The sequence below is a fragment of the Hesperophylax consimilis genome, chromosome 24, assembly GCF_061612785.1.
Source record: "Hesperophylax consimilis isolate HC1 chromosome 24, BYU_Hcon_1.0, whole genome shotgun sequence".
NCBI classification, from domain to species: Eukaryota; Metazoa; Arthropoda; class Insecta; order Trichoptera; family Limnephilidae; genus Hesperophylax; species Hesperophylax consimilis.
In genome coordinates this window covers 28,164,900-28,180,573 of record NC_142859.1, presented here as the reverse complement: position 1 = coordinate 28,180,573, position 15,674 = coordinate 28,164,900, and the positions used below count along the sequence as shown (strand labels likewise).

The window sequence follows — 15,674 nt, the reverse complement described above, 5'->3', positions numbered from 1 at the left end:
AAATTTACTAATAGTTTGTTAGGATATGGCCTAACATCACGTTTTAAACAGGATATTAATAAATAAGCATTACTCGTTTTTCTCCCTGTAGAACTTGGATAGGATGGATGAAAGTAGACTGATAGTTTACTGACAAGTGTATGTGTATTAAAACCATTATAAGTTTGTATGACCTAATAATGCATTTGTTTGAACATGAGCGGATGAGCGAAGCAAGACGTGTAAGGAGAGCAAGTGTACTACACCAAAGTGCATGCTTTAAGAAGTCTATAATAATTTCAAAGATAGTCCATACCTCTTGTAAGGTGTACCGAACAACTACTGCCAGGGGAGGCGCCACGATCGTATATGCATACCACATGGCAGAACAGCCTGTTGGCTCAGCACGGTATGACACAGGGTAGGTCCTCCTAAACAACACGTTTCTTGATATCTTCAACACCTTTAAGTTTTTAAGAGACGCACAAATAATGTCTAAGTTGAAATAACACAATTTTTTGTTACTGTTCATGTATATTAATAGTAAATTGACGTAGTATGTTACAAAAAAATATAAAAAATTGAAAATATAAAAATGTGAATGATATTCTATTGTCATTATACTTCTACAATGCATCACAACTTTTCAAGGATAATTTTCCAAATAAAATGGAACCATTTAAATGTAATAGAAAAACCCAAACGGTCATCTAAAAAACACTGAAAATATAAAGTGATTACTTTAACATATAAATAAAGCAATAACAAACCTAATCACACACCCTCATACATTCACGTCTATTATTTATTTATTTATTTATATATTCTGCGCTGGTACATGCTTTTACAAACATTTGATACACCTACATAATAGTTTAGTTTTAGTGCAATAGTAATCAATTATCTACTTATATTGACATTCATTGCAGCGAATAGTATTATGCTTAGCTTAGTTATTAATATTATTGAAGTACGTTACTATAACCTTCTTGTAACTATATTGAGGTATGTTACTATAGCTCTATTGATTAATATGTACAATTGTACATTTTAACACGTTTTCAGTTAGTGACTTCATTTTTAAAATATAAATACATACTCGAGAGTCGGGTCTCTTCATGTCATGAAGTCGAAAAAAAAAACAAATTAATGGTGTGTATTAGACTATAGCGAGGAATATACCTATGCTAATACAAGGTGTTTGGCTTGGCGGTCCATCCCTTTTATCTACCCCTGCAAGAAAGGGCGTGATAGTTAATTAGTAAACATTGGGGTGTTATGATATTTTTAATTTGGTAGCTCCTCTGTCAACGAATGAATTTTATATTCAATTTTCAGTGACTTCGATGGAAATGTAAGTTCTCGTCTCTTAGCTCCATATTAATTGTATTATCTGCAAATATATTGAAATTCCTAATAATTACAAATCATAATATCCGCTCAGCAGCTTTGCAAATGACATCCTGTCACAATGCATTGGCGGGAAATTATTTTCCTAAAAGTGTTTAGCGCGGAGCGGCGCTGACATCTAGCGGTAATAAAATTAAGCGTCAAACGGAAGTTACGCTATTGCTTCATAGATGGTGCTATAATAAAAGATTTGAATAAAATTATATTTTTGACATATTATTTTATCATTATTTATGACTGTTAACTGAAACATACGTTGCATTACATAGCAACTTTGTATAGATGGCTCTATTTTGATAAGGCTGTACATGAGTGGTTTATTTATGGCTGTATCGAATTTGACATTGTTGGAATTTGACAAGGAAAACAGCACTTTCGTTGGTGAGGTGAGCGCCTCTCCGTATAGTTTATTTTTTAATTGATAATTTAATGCATTTCAACAATACAAAAATGATTTTCCATGCAAATTACATCGCTTCCAAAACATTAAAAAATAACAACTTCGAATTATTAAATTAACTAAAAAGTAGAAAACATTATAATAAATAGTAAGATATTTGGTGACTTTCTTTATTTAAATTAAAAATACATTAAATATAACAAGAAACGTAATATTATTAATTTAATAATATATTATTTTTATAGGTTATGTTGCAAGCCTTCGTACTTTTCTTATGTTGTCATCGGCTTCCATCCATCATTGGTAAAAACTATTGTTTACTGTATTGGTACAAATTCTGAAAACAAAATGAGCTGATTTATATATATTTTGAAATGTGTACATTTGATTTGTTCGGGAATTTTCAGCTATTTGCATGTTCCTACATGACAGCCTAAATGCGTAATTTTTGATAAATTTTGTTATGTTTTAAAATCAAAAAACTCCTAAATATGTTAATCGTGTAGAGCACAGAAGCACGCGGAATTTTCTAACACCATAACAGAAAGTTTAAGAAATATATTGCTGGCTCGCAAAAGTTCTTCTCTGGATGTTCTCTCCTCTCGAAGTTTTATTTATGTGAAAACCAGACAATATTCCCAATTGCTTCTAATCATCTGGTGCCAGTGGGTTTATGGCAACCCCAATTGGGGGGTTAACAATAATGTTGTGATAACGAATTAGATGGGGTAGAGAAATGCTTGAATATTTAGATTACGTTATGTTATAAATTAGGGTCCTTGGATTTAAAACTCCGTTCTTGAGAGCAAACTGAATCACTTTTATTTAACAATAAACATCCACTATCACATGATATGACTAGGCACTTTTTGGGACACAAAAATTTAAAAACAACATCAAATAATACATGAAGATGAGGAAATCAATAAAATTATGAACTGAACAAATTTGAAGACCATTTTTTAAATTATTTTTGTAGAAATTAACAAGGAAATCACGATCTACACCTATACAAAAACCTACAGTCCGCCTCGGAACAGGAATACCTAGTGAGGAGGACTGCGAATAATATACTTAAGGTTAAACGCAACGCTCGTTGTATTCTACGTGTTCACAGATGACGTTAATTAATTAATTTTGTTTAAATACGCTTTTGCAAGGTATTGCTTTACAATATTAAGACAAATCATTTGTTTGCGCCCGTATATACGCAATATGAATATGAATCAATAGTTTTGTTCGTTTAAAGACTTAAAGAAGGCACACAAATACAATATTTTACCGATGATTCAATCCAATATTGTATTTGTATGCCTTTCTCGATAGAATTGAGTTTTTATATGGACAAAACTATTTATTCATATTCATATTGCGTATATGAGGGCGCAAACAAATAATTTGTCTTAATACTGTAAAGCAATACCTTGCAAAAGCGTATTTAAACAAAATTAATTAATTAACGCCATCTGTGAACACGTAGAATGCAACGAGCGTTGCGTTTAACCTTAACTTTATAATTATAATTGTCGTTAATAAAAAAATAAAAATAAAAATAAATACTCTGGGTACAGGCTAGTTCCTGTAGTTCTTTAGGAAAGGTGAAACCTTTGGTTGTTTTTGAGCAAGAGGGGGGTTTTTAAAGAAACCCACGTTTTATACGAAAAGACTGTTGACATATTTCAATTCAAAATGGCCGCAAAACAGAGATCGTCTTTGCGGACACAATTTAACTATAAACAAATAGCAGAGGCGAGAACCTTTCATAAACAATATAATTTAGTCTTCATAGATGTCACTAGTGGTCCGTACTTACTCTGAAAAGTATACAGATAACGATATTGAAAATATCTTTTTACTTACTGGCATACTCCTTCTGCTCCTCCCTGATGAGGTCGGCCAGCCTGATGCAGGCTTCTTCCATGTCCTCCGGGGTGGCCCTGCTGTAGGTGGCGCGGATGTAGGGGCAAGGCGCTGTGGAGGACACGTTGAAGGCGTGCCCGGGGGCGAAGGTTATACCCTTGTCGAAGGCTTTCCTGACGATCTGCAAATAATAAATAAGAAAATGGTTAAAGACATGAGATACAGCCTGGGTTCTCTCAGTCTCGTAAGCTCTGGCCCTCGATCAATAGGATGAGGTGCTTCAACAGCCGTTGCGCCATTATGCATAGGTGGGGTAATAAAGAGTCTTCAAATTTATTTATTTTGTCTGAAAAACTTAAATTTGGATTATTAGTACCTTGCTACACTCCATTCGTCATCCGTTACAGTTAGAACTTTTTTTTCTCCTTTTGACCTCCTCCACAAATTTTCTCCATTAACTGCGGTCCCTAGTCCCTAGTCACCACTCGCCTCAGTTCCTTCATCCTTCCCATCCTGCCCCAATCTCCCTCCGGTCTGCGTCTGTGTCGCTGAACTTTTAGCATCCTATAATTCAGCATTCTTTTCTCGTGACTAACCTATCGCAGTCTTTGGGATCTATAAAACCTTAAAACGGTATCATAATCAATTCAGATTATCTTACCATGTTGTAAATATCTGGAACATCCTTGACTCGAATCCACACGAACATGCCAGCTTCCGGCACCTCCCATTCAGCCAGCCCTGTGAGATGTTTAGTCATGGAGGCAAGCAAGAAGTTCCTTTTGTGGAGGTAAAAGTCCTGAACCTCATTCAAGTGTTTTCGGAAACCTTCAATGCCCCAGGCGTCTAGCAATTTTGCGGTTATCATCTGAAAAAAAATCATCAATCCTTTAAAACTATTTATCTACAGTTTTTCTTGCATAATGCATAATGGTATCAGATGAACAGTGAACCCAATAATCTAATTGAGAACGAAAGAGGTAGACCGAATGGGTGGAAGAAAATTAAACCAAGATGGTAAGGCTGTCATAAAACCGCTTTATGAACATTTAGGTGGGCGTTTACAACCCTGGGCAAGGATATATCCTTGTTGAACTGAGTGAATGTTCTATTTCTCCAATGTCATCATTGTCAGGACTGTGACTCATTCACAGATTTGTCATTAACCTGTTTTAGGAGGTCACAGCAAAAAGACATGAATAGTTATTTAAAATGTTTTTAATTATATTTTTTGTTGATTAGTATATAATATCATGGGTTCACGAACAGGCATAACGTAACAAAATACGTCACAGTAGTAAGATAAAGAAATAATCGAAAATATTCCACATTTTGTAGTTGTTTAAGTCTTGTTACTGTTAAATGATTAGGTACTTTACATCATCGCAGACGGTGACTTGCTAAATAAAGTTATTGTTTGAATTTGATCTTTTGTATTATTTGTACAATGTCATACGCAGCCATAAATAAAAACGGAATTATTTAAATGACCCGATATCAACATTTTTTTAATGTGGTGATTAAAATAAAGTCGTGAATGCGCGATGATGAAATGACACTTGACATATTCAACATTGATTGTGACTCCGACAGATAATTGAGCAAACTCACAATCGGAGGAAACGACACTCAACTCTGGGTTGACGCTCATTGCGTCATCAACCTTCGACCCAGGCCAAACTCACTTTTTATTTTTATTTGTTAAGGTTTACACATTGTTTTTACAGTGTCTGTCTCTTTGTTAGGGATGTAGTGTGTCGAGAAAAAATGTCGAGTTAACAGCGGGACTGCGGACCCTAAACGAATGAATTCATGGGTTTCATAATAAAATTTTAGAAAAAAAGGAATTTACTAACGCGACGTCGGAACACGTGTTCATAAAAATCATTTTCCAATAAAAGGTGTTATTTTGATATTCAATCGTAAAATATCAATGGTTTCGTTGCTTGTGTGGCACGTAGCGCCGTTTTGTTGAAAGTAAACGTTGTCCAAATCAATACCATCCAATTCCGGCCATAAAAAATCATTAACCATCTCTCGATAGCTCAATTTATTCACCGTAACTGTTGCTCTAGCCTCATTTTCGAAAAGTAAGGTCCAATGACTCCGCCGGACCATAAATCGCACCAAACAGTCACACTTTGAGAATCGAGAGGCTTTTCAACAATAATTCTTGGGTTTTCCGAGCCCTTAGATGCGACAATTTTGCTTGTTGACGAAGCCACCGAGGTGGAAATGGGCCTCATCACTCAAGATGATTTGCATTTGATTCACTCAAGTGAATTTTAATAATTTCAATGCGTTGTTGAAGCGTGTATCGTTCCATTTTTATTAATGGCGTAGTTTTTACTTGTCTAATGTTAAAAAATGACAGCTTAAAAAGTAACATCTACCAAAATAGCGGGCTATTCAAAATAACACCTCTTATTGGAAAACTTTATATTTTCGCATCTCTATACATTTCCATGGTAAACGAATGTACCTATATGAATTATTGTTCCAATAAATTCGAAAAGTACTAACGTTTTATTAGCGGCTTGCTGTCCCATTTTTAACAGGGTTTTAAAAATAATCAGTTATACTTATTTTTCTCCGTTCACTAATAATTATTTATCCACAAATAGTCACTTCGATTTCGCTTTATCAGTAGATATGAATGAAGTAATATTGTTATCCTGACTAATGTAAGTTAAAAATATCATTTTTGTAATAAGCATTTACATTGTGGCTCGTCATAATTTACAATAAAAGATATAAAATTGTTTTATAGTTAGTAGTTTTAATATTTTCCTGACGAAGGAAGGGTGCTTCCGAAACCGGTAGAGAACAATTAAAATTAAAGTTGTCTTAAACAAATTTATATCTTTTATTTTAAAAATATCATTGTTGCACTTCTGCTGCAACAAAAATTCTCCAAAGCTGAACTCAAGATTTTAATAAATCGGTAATATCTACTCATTTTTCTCCGTGTAGAGGGGAGGATTAGGAGATGGGGAAGAGGAAGGTGGGGAAGTACTTGGCTATTCACAAATGGTCACCGAACACCTAAAACCATTATCAAGCAACAAGACAAGTTATTACATTGATAAGTCAAAACCATCGAATGGTCATTTTTTAGACTTATTCACTTCAGCCTTGCAACCTTTTTGGATGTTCTCTTTCGAAATAGAGTTTCCTACGAGAGTAATTTAACTTTTTTTTCAATAGAAATACATACATATGACAGATTTACAGAAGAAAAACATATGGTTCTAAAACTAATTACTATAAAATGTTTTCTTTTTAACGTAACTAACCAATTCAATACAGAAAAACGTTTCTCGTGTTTGAGTTGGGGGGTAGTGTCATTACAGTATACATAAGGTAAAGAAAAGAAAGAAAGTTTTGATTTATAAAGTAAGAAATAAACAAAATTTATAAAGCGTGATAACAAAAGTATAGATAACGAAATAGACTAATATAGCAGTTACTAAATTAGATACACAGTAAATGTAAATATATTTAAAAATTTGGATGTAGTAAAATAAAAATTATATTATTACATTTTGATTAATAAGTGGGTGGTAGGTGGTATAAGGACATGGAGTTATTCTATTCAGTTGGAATAAATCAGAGCTGATAATATTGCAAGAGAAGGTACATAATAAATTGCGACAATAAGCTATTAGTAGTTCGAAATGCTGATATAATATTTCAAGAGGATATGTTAAAAAAAAAGAAAAATATGAAATTAAATAATTAATTATATACTAAGTATATAATACTAAAATTGTACATGTAATCAAAAGATACGTAAAAAGTCGTTCTATGAAATTAAAACTTACAACTATTATTGGGTTGATCAAGTAGTTGTATCTATGCTGTGTGTATTCTTATGAGTATGTTGAGTGTCTTGTATCTATCGGTATATGTATTGTATGTCTTTGTATTGTAGTCCGCTAAAATGTTATTATTCTGTATCTATTTGATTGTGGCTTTTTGTTATATGTGTATATTATTAATATTGTGAACATGACCTGCTGACAAACTGCATTGGCAGTTGAAGAATAAAAAAATCATAAAATCAATCAAATGTATTATGTAAATTAACAGAGGCATGCCTCAGGGATCTCATTTCTACCCTATTTAGTTTACTTTAGTACTTCCTCTTCCACCGTCACGCCTTACAGACAAAGTCAGCAGTATTTTTAATGTCAACCTTTACTTTAAATTACCTCAACATTTAGTGAAACTGTATCACTACGTATTGAACTAGAATGATATAGGTAGATCGTTTAGTTCTAGACTGCAGTTCTAACATTTCTTACATATTTCGATAAGCTTTTCCACCAAAGACTGAACAAGAAGTGAGCTTACCTGTGTGAGAGTAGAACTGTGAAGGTAAGAAGCTTGCATGTGGAGCTCGATGATGTCAATGAGTGGCGTTGGTCCCGTCACCCAGCCCAATCTCAATCCCGAACTCAGCACCTTGGATAATGAGTCAAATCTGAGCACTCTGCCCTCGACGTCGTAGGACATGAACGACTTGGGTACTTCCTGAAAATATAAACAAAATTGCTGAAGAAAATATCTTGTGATGTCATTTAAGGCGATGCCATACGTAGTAATGCAAAATCATGTGTTTTTGGTTTGAAAATTTGGTCGCCTAGAAATGTTTCAGATGCTTTAATTAAATACTGCGAGTAGAATACATCTTGGCCTTTGAAACGATCGAGTATTTTTAGATAAGTCTTTTTATAAGCCCAGAAAAAATAATGTAAAGGCCTATGAAAACTGCTTTAAAGTTCAAAATCTCCTACTTACGAACCCATTTTCGGTAATGATTTTATTGTATAATGTGGAAAATTAAGTTATTTATAAAATATTCGAAAAATAATTTAATATTTATGCCTGAACATCCTCAAAATAAAATAAAAGGCACTTTTTGGACATGCTTTTTTCTTGCATAAATCAAAAGAGGCGGATGGTATTAAGCGGGAATTTAAACCTTATCGCCATCTACGTAAGGGTTGTTATTGATAGCGGCTCAATTTAAAATATTACACGACGTAGTGCATCGCCTTAACGTTTCAAATATATTTTTTTTTATATTCGTGAAAGGACGTTTGTGTGTGTTTTTTTTAAATAATGTAAAAATAACGTCTCCATATGGCATATCCACAGTTTGATAATGGCCTTAAACTCAGAAACAAGTCTGAAATAATGAAGTACTTTAAAAAATAAAGTACTTTAAATTAAAGTCGCCACGACTTTTTCAAGATACCATGCAGCCGAACAGATGTTCTATCACAAAATGACAAGTGACGAATAAAGGTGCTATTCAATTAAATTTCTATAACTGTACACATATTTTATTGCTCTTTAAGTAACAATAAAACTTTTAGTGTACCTGCATTGCAAATTGTTTAAACGTGGGCTGTAAATGAATTATTAATCTGTCGTACGATAAATAACAAAAATAATAACATTAAAATATTTTTACAACCTTGAAAATCACGATCAACATATCCATGGCAGGTATCTCCTTGATTAATAGAACGATCAAAGATTTAATAAGAAGCAAGAGAAAGGTTTTTGAAGCTATATTTTATTTAAAATTTCGTTACCGACATTTGTCAATCCATCTAAATTTTACTGTACTCCAATACTCAAATCGCTTCTCAATATTGATAACACAAGATGTTAATGTAGTATAATATCATACGTATTTTCAACAACGAATAATCAACAAGGCCCCCAACAACAGGACAGAAAAAATGTGCATGTAGAAAAACAACAGACAAAGATAACAGGAAAATAGACGAAAAAACCATAAAAAACTATGTAATAAAAAAGATTAGAGAAATGTTGGCGTATGTTACATAATTTGTACCGTAATATGATAATATTGTCAATTTACGCAAACATCGTTAAAAAAAGCTTACCTCAGTGAAGCAAAGGAAATGATAAGGATCATCTTCCAGGATGATCAGATCGTACTCGCAGGATATATCGTATATCTCCTGCCTCCTGCTGTTGGGGATGACGGTGCCGGTTGGGTTGTTTCCCGTGGGGTTAACGTACATCACCTTCGGCATCGTGTAGGAGTGTTGCCTGCGCTTTTCCAGAACGTTTCTGAGGTTCTCTGGGTTAAGGCCGTACTTGTCCTGTTTTACTTGAAGGAGTTTTGGTTCGTATGGTTTCATCTGGAACATGAGAGAAGGCATTAATTTTATTTTCATACTTGCTTTTATGATTTTTCACATGTGCATAATAATAATCTTTATTGTAATGGTACATGACAATGTTCATATCACTTATTCATTTGTATCAATTATAATTAAGAAATTTTTCATAGGATCAGTGCAGGCATCGTGGGGAGAGATTCTTTCGAGAATCAAAAGGTTTTTATATAAAATATCTCTTCACCGACGGTTAATATCTCGACGATAGATTATATTCTGCTCAGAATTGATGTACACCTCTCTATAGGTAGAATCATTGAAAGATTGGTTCGACAAGAAGGTACAAGTTCTACAAGTTCTTCCATCTTCAATAATCACCCAGAAATATTGAGAAATCTGAATGGTTCACAACTCTCAGTTATTATGACTTTATTTATTTGGAATTAACCTGAATCACCTACACGGGTTTCTGGAATTTTTTTAATTCGCTAAATGAAATATACAACTACTTACAATGATGTCAGTCCCAGAGTACAGTGGACTTGAGACTAGGACAGGATCTCCCCTGTTTACCAGCATCTCTATGGACTTGTAGATACCATTCTGGGAACCAGATGTGATGATCATATCCCTCTGGGACCAATCTGGAGGATCGTGCATGCATTGCTGGAACTCTTTCAGTAGCTTCACTAGCCTAGGCAACCTAGAAAATACGATAAAAATTTGTACTATTTTTTATACCACTTTTTTTTACAAATTTATAAAAGTAACATTGATATTAAGCTGGACCCTGGTACTTCAGAGGAAACATTTAGATGTTGGGAGTGGAAATCACCATTTATTAATTAAAATATTAAATAAGCTGTATTGATTTTAAAAGATGGAGAAACACGCAAACTGTCTCAGGTAGCCGAAGAGACACGTTATGAAGAGACATCACCAAATACCAAATGAAAACCCTCTTTGATTTTTTTGTATGACCCTCACAAGAGCGCCCGTAAAGTCAGGAAAGCTATGTCACCATCCAGTTGGGGAGGGAGGTTAAGGTAGAGGCTTTAGGAAGGGATTATATAGAAAAACAGATGCCGGTAGCTCATTCCAAAAAGCGAACCGTCTAACACAAAGGAGTCGAAGAAGCTGTGAACGGGCGATCCGCTCGTGTACGTCGAGTTTCACGCACGTGAATATACATAATACAATGCTTCAAGCTCCTTAGAGGCTCCATTAAAATACCTGTTCAACAGACTCACCATGCTCACATTGCGTCTGTGCATTAAAGGTGGAAATCAATCTGTTAACAATGGATTGTTAATCAGACGAACCGCCCTCCTTTGCAAAGAATCAAGTATTGTGGGGCTTCAGCCCAGAGGTGGCTACGAAATTCAATTTTTGGGCGTAAAGGAACTGGTCTTCTTACTGTTAAAGGAGTAAGGTGAAACATGGGACAGAACTCAATGGACGTAAATGGTCTGAGTGCTTACGGGAATTATGCAGACCCTCATAGAGTATCAACAATAAGTTTTAACAAGTTTTTTTTTTTAATATTAGTTATTTACCCTTGTGAAGGAATATATTGCAATGCATTCGCCAGCTCTGCATCCTTCAAGCAAATGTCCGTCCCATCCTTCAGGTGAATATTGATCTGTTGGAAAGGAAATAGGCTCTCATTGGGCATGCCCTCTCCCAGGGATATCAGCTTTCCACCAGCGCTGTATGACAACTTTGCTGAAAATACAACATAATAAATAAAAGGACACTAAAAACATTCGTTTTTCCATTTCCAGATTTGGAGAGGATGGAAAATCACACAACCTGGATTGGCGCACAGTCTTTGCAATGTCTTCCTGTGGCGCTCCCCGATTTCTTCCATCCATCTGCACAATACTGTCATAACATCTGACACATTATTCTCCGTTAATAGGCTCTGCATGTTCAAACTGTATAATCCTGTTACACCTACTTCAGTTATGAGTGTTTGAGTTATCTTTCGTACTACGGCCGCACATGGTTTTACCCACTTGTGTCATAATAAATAGACATGCCAAATTTGCGTATCATCTCGGCGGCCTGGAGATAACCAGATGATAATCTATTTTGGCACCAGCTAGGTTCGCGCATTTACTGTATAGAATAAGTCATTACTTGTATTTTGACTCCCGACTCATGCGCATCGGAAAATTTGTGAAATAACTCGGCAATTACGATTTCCTGTGCATTTAAACTGTGTAAATATTAATGGTAAAGACATAGACTAAAGAATAAAACAAGAAGTGCCTTGAGGGCGTGTTTCGTAATCCAAATATGAGCAAAATTACGGCCTATGTCTCCATATAAAACTTTGTTTTGGATGGCAAATATAAGAGAAAGACTGCGAGCTAAATGGTCTAGAACCAAAAGTTAAGTCAGTGTCAATCAGAAGGCTGCTAATTCAATTCCTGTAGGCGGCATTTATTCTTTCTTGGGAGAATGTTACGATTTGCACGGGTATTTCTGCGAATAATTATTGCTTATAATAATTTGTTATCCTTTGTGCTATGTATTGTTAGGAACTGGGGTTTGCAGACTCCAAGATTGGAGCCAGTGCCGGCTTTTCCAGCGTCAGTAGGTAGAATCAAGGGACTCTAATTATTCAGCACAGGTTTGGATTGGCAGGTTATGCCTTTACACGGGGAACATTCAACAATTCAAGACTCCACTTTCCTCGTCAAATGAAACACCTATGGGAATGATTAATGAGTGTATTTCCAGTCAACAGGTACATAGAATAACACAAAATGGGGACACAGTATACATCCTAAATTATTCCTGGCTGATTGAATTGAACAAATCTATTTCTCATATTGGCTCCGTCTGGTAGACGTGTTTAACAGACATTTTTTTTATTTTTTATATTTATTTATTTATCAATATAAAGTTTTTTACGTGTACTTATCGACATCTGTCTCACTAGGGTACACCTGTGAATTCAGATACTTAAAGAAGGCACACAATAGGGCAAAGGTTTGGTGTACGCTTACAAGAGTTGTCTCGGTGAATGCAGGAGTTGAGAGGCCAGTGAGGTGTTACTTCCAGACATTTTAGAGTGGAAACCAAGGTTGTAATCGTCTACACAAAATGGGCGCGTGCTAGACTATGGTGATGTTGCTGAACCGGGGGCCGGCGCTCAGCGTCCGAGACCGGTTTTGGAGTTGTAAACCGCACGTGTGGTCGAGCCCAGAGCTAGAATTGAAGTGTCATGGTTCCATGGTGGGCGGCCACTAAAACCGTTGGGGTTTTGGCGTTGGTGCGCAGTAAGATGCGCGCCGTTCTGCACCGCCTAGTTCTGCGTTGAATTTAGTTTCGCGGGGTTTTTTTAAATGTGTTTGAGAGATCTGTTTCGTGACAGCATAAAAACCTTGTGTTATAAACATTAGTTTAATATTAATTTATTGTGCACTCCGTTTACATTCGTCCTTCCACCGTCATTCTCATTCCTCACTTCCTTTCATTGGGTTTGGTATCCAAACTCGTTTCTCTTGGCAGCTTTGTAAAAGTAATTACTGCATAAAGTCACACATTAATTGTTTTTCCTGCACTCACCCTGCTTTAATAGTGAAATATGTGAAAAATAAGTTAAATCTTTGTGACCACAATGGAATCCAGCTTTTCTTCTTCTTTCAATTACAATTTTACACTAATATCGTAGATTAAGTATCAAAATCCACATAAACCTACTTACCTACACAGGGCATCGACATCTTCAATAACAAATACTTATTGATTACACACTTATCTCCTATTAATTATATTAGGCATTTCAACAACTAATCTGCATCCGTCATCATAATTAAAAATAAACATTAATTCCGAGATAAACTTGGGAAATTCGCGATCATTAAATGTAAATATTTTGTTTTTGTATTTGGCGGTGCTTATTGATAATACCATATCAATAAATGAATTACTATCTCTTTTCTTTGAATTATACAATGACGAAATAAATAAACGAAATGAAAATATTTACAGAAATGTATCATTGTATTTTTCATACTGAAAACATCCACTACTAAAAACCAAAAACAACGAAGAATCATGGGGGATTCCAATTTCATTTAATGATAAGGATTTCCTTTAACCTTAAAATTAAGGCGACTTAAGACTCTAATAAGGAGGGTTTGCTCTAGGCTCACATTTCAATTAATTCCGACGAATTCGTTACGATAGTATTTATCTACGGATGTAATTTAAGATTCCGACTTTATTTTAGGGTATGACTTTGCTTTCATCCAAGAGAACTAGAACTGCGGTTAGCGAAAAATAGTACATTTTAACGTTAATGATAATTCCTTATCTTTAAAGTAGGACCGGAATCGCTACTAGTTTATGCAAAAGTCTTTCACTTTAAATTTAAACACAATTTCTTATATCGTTGAAGAAAAGATAATACCAATAAATTTACACGGAACATGATACAAACAAGAGAAAAATAAACAGATTACGTTCACGAATAGCTATCGAACCCAGGACCTTTTGTCTTACCGGGACAGGCGTCTTAGCCGAGACACTATATATACATATATATATATATATATATATATATTTATATATATATATATATATATTTATATCGGACAACACTTATTGGAACATCTTTGAGTAAACCACCTTTCTTGATCATCCTTTATAAATTTTTTATATATATCTATTACATTGATGGGTATAACCTTCACGATAGTTAAAAAGATTTTTTTTTCATTTTAAAGTCAATGAAAATTCCTTGTTCTTATACTTATAGATAGTTATTGAAAAATCTTCCATTTTAATGTTAAGGAAAATTCCTTATTCTTAAGCTTATAGATTATTATTGAAAAGTCTCCCATTTTACAGTTAAGGAAAATTCCTTGTTCTTAAACTTATAGAAAGTTATTGAAAAGTCTTCCATTTTAAAGTTAAGGAAAATTCCTTGTTCTTTAACTTATAGATAGTTATTGAAAAGTCTTCCATTTTAAAGTTAAGGAAAATTCCTTAACCTTAAGTAGAACCGGAGTTCACTCAGGCCGATGTGAATACCGCACAAGAGTCCCAACTTTTTGCATCCAGTGAGACTACAACACCTCCAATTGGGCAATGTTGTTAGGCTGAAGATAGTGGGAATAGGAAGGAGATGGCTGATAGGAAGGTGGGGAAGTACCTTGATATTCTGGCATGGTCACCAAACACGACTAAAGCTATTTCAAGCAACGCTTAAAATCTGAATGGTGGTCTTACACCAGGGAGTTATATACTGTAAATTAAATATACTGTAAATTATTAAAAGACAAACATCATCCCATGAACCCGGGCACCTCTGATAAGTTACCAAACGTAGCGAATTACTTGGGGTGACCTATGGGAGAGGTTTTGGTTATCCAAAATACGGTTCCCACGACCGTCCCCAAAATTAATAAAATAACATAAAAATATCAGTAATGTACCAACACCATGTCCCCTAATTTAAAAATTTTAAAAGGAGAATTACCATGTCCTTTAAAAAAATATTGGGATATTTAAATTTAAGTTTTAAGAAAACTGTTTTTTAAATGTTTTTGGCAGTCGAAATAATCAAAAAATACCATTGATAAAACTTCTGTCGGCTCTCCTGTAAAATTACGAAAATGGCACATGGTGTCATATGTCTCCCAGGTCCATATATACGATTAATTTTCTTTTCATTTATTTATTAACTAAATGTAAAAACATTCATTTCCAAAACTTTTTTAATGAGTATCAATCGCATCACTGACATTAGATTTCGAAATTAGTAGCTAAATTTAAAAGTTTTGTGTATCATATTGTTGTGGTTAGGAAAGTTGTTTTTTAACCTTGTTGTTGTCATAATAATT

The 15,674-nt window shown here is 34.4% G+C and overlaps 1 protein-coding gene across 2 annotated transcripts in view; it reads right to left on the bottom strand.

The window, feature by feature from the left end:
- Nucleotides 1–1,953: 1,953 nt before the first annotated feature.
- The window catches only part of LOC149412156 (kynurenine/alpha-aminoadipate aminotransferase, mitochondrial-like), a 28,492-nt gene continuing 14,771 nt past the window's right edge, over nucleotides 1,954–15,674 (bottom strand). For both annotated transcript variants that reach the window (XM_089646591.1, XM_089646590.1), the window contains exons 2-8: nucleotides 11,370–11,538; nucleotides 10,327–10,516; nucleotides 9,574–9,834; nucleotides 8,006–8,185; nucleotides 4,311–4,517; nucleotides 3,650–3,830; nucleotides 1,954–2,126 (exon numbers count right to left, since the gene is read on the bottom strand). In XM_089646591.1, coding sequence (XP_089502717.1) covers nucleotides 2,107–2,126; nucleotides 3,650–3,830; nucleotides 4,311–4,517; nucleotides 8,006–8,185; nucleotides 9,574–9,834; nucleotides 10,327–10,516; nucleotides 11,370–11,538 — 1,208 coding nt within the window. In that variant the 3' untranslated portion in view covers nucleotides 1,954–2,106. The remainder of the gene's footprint in view (nucleotides 2,127–3,649; nucleotides 3,831–4,310; nucleotides 4,518–8,005; nucleotides 8,186–9,573; nucleotides 9,835–10,326; nucleotides 10,517–11,369; nucleotides 11,539–15,674) is intronic.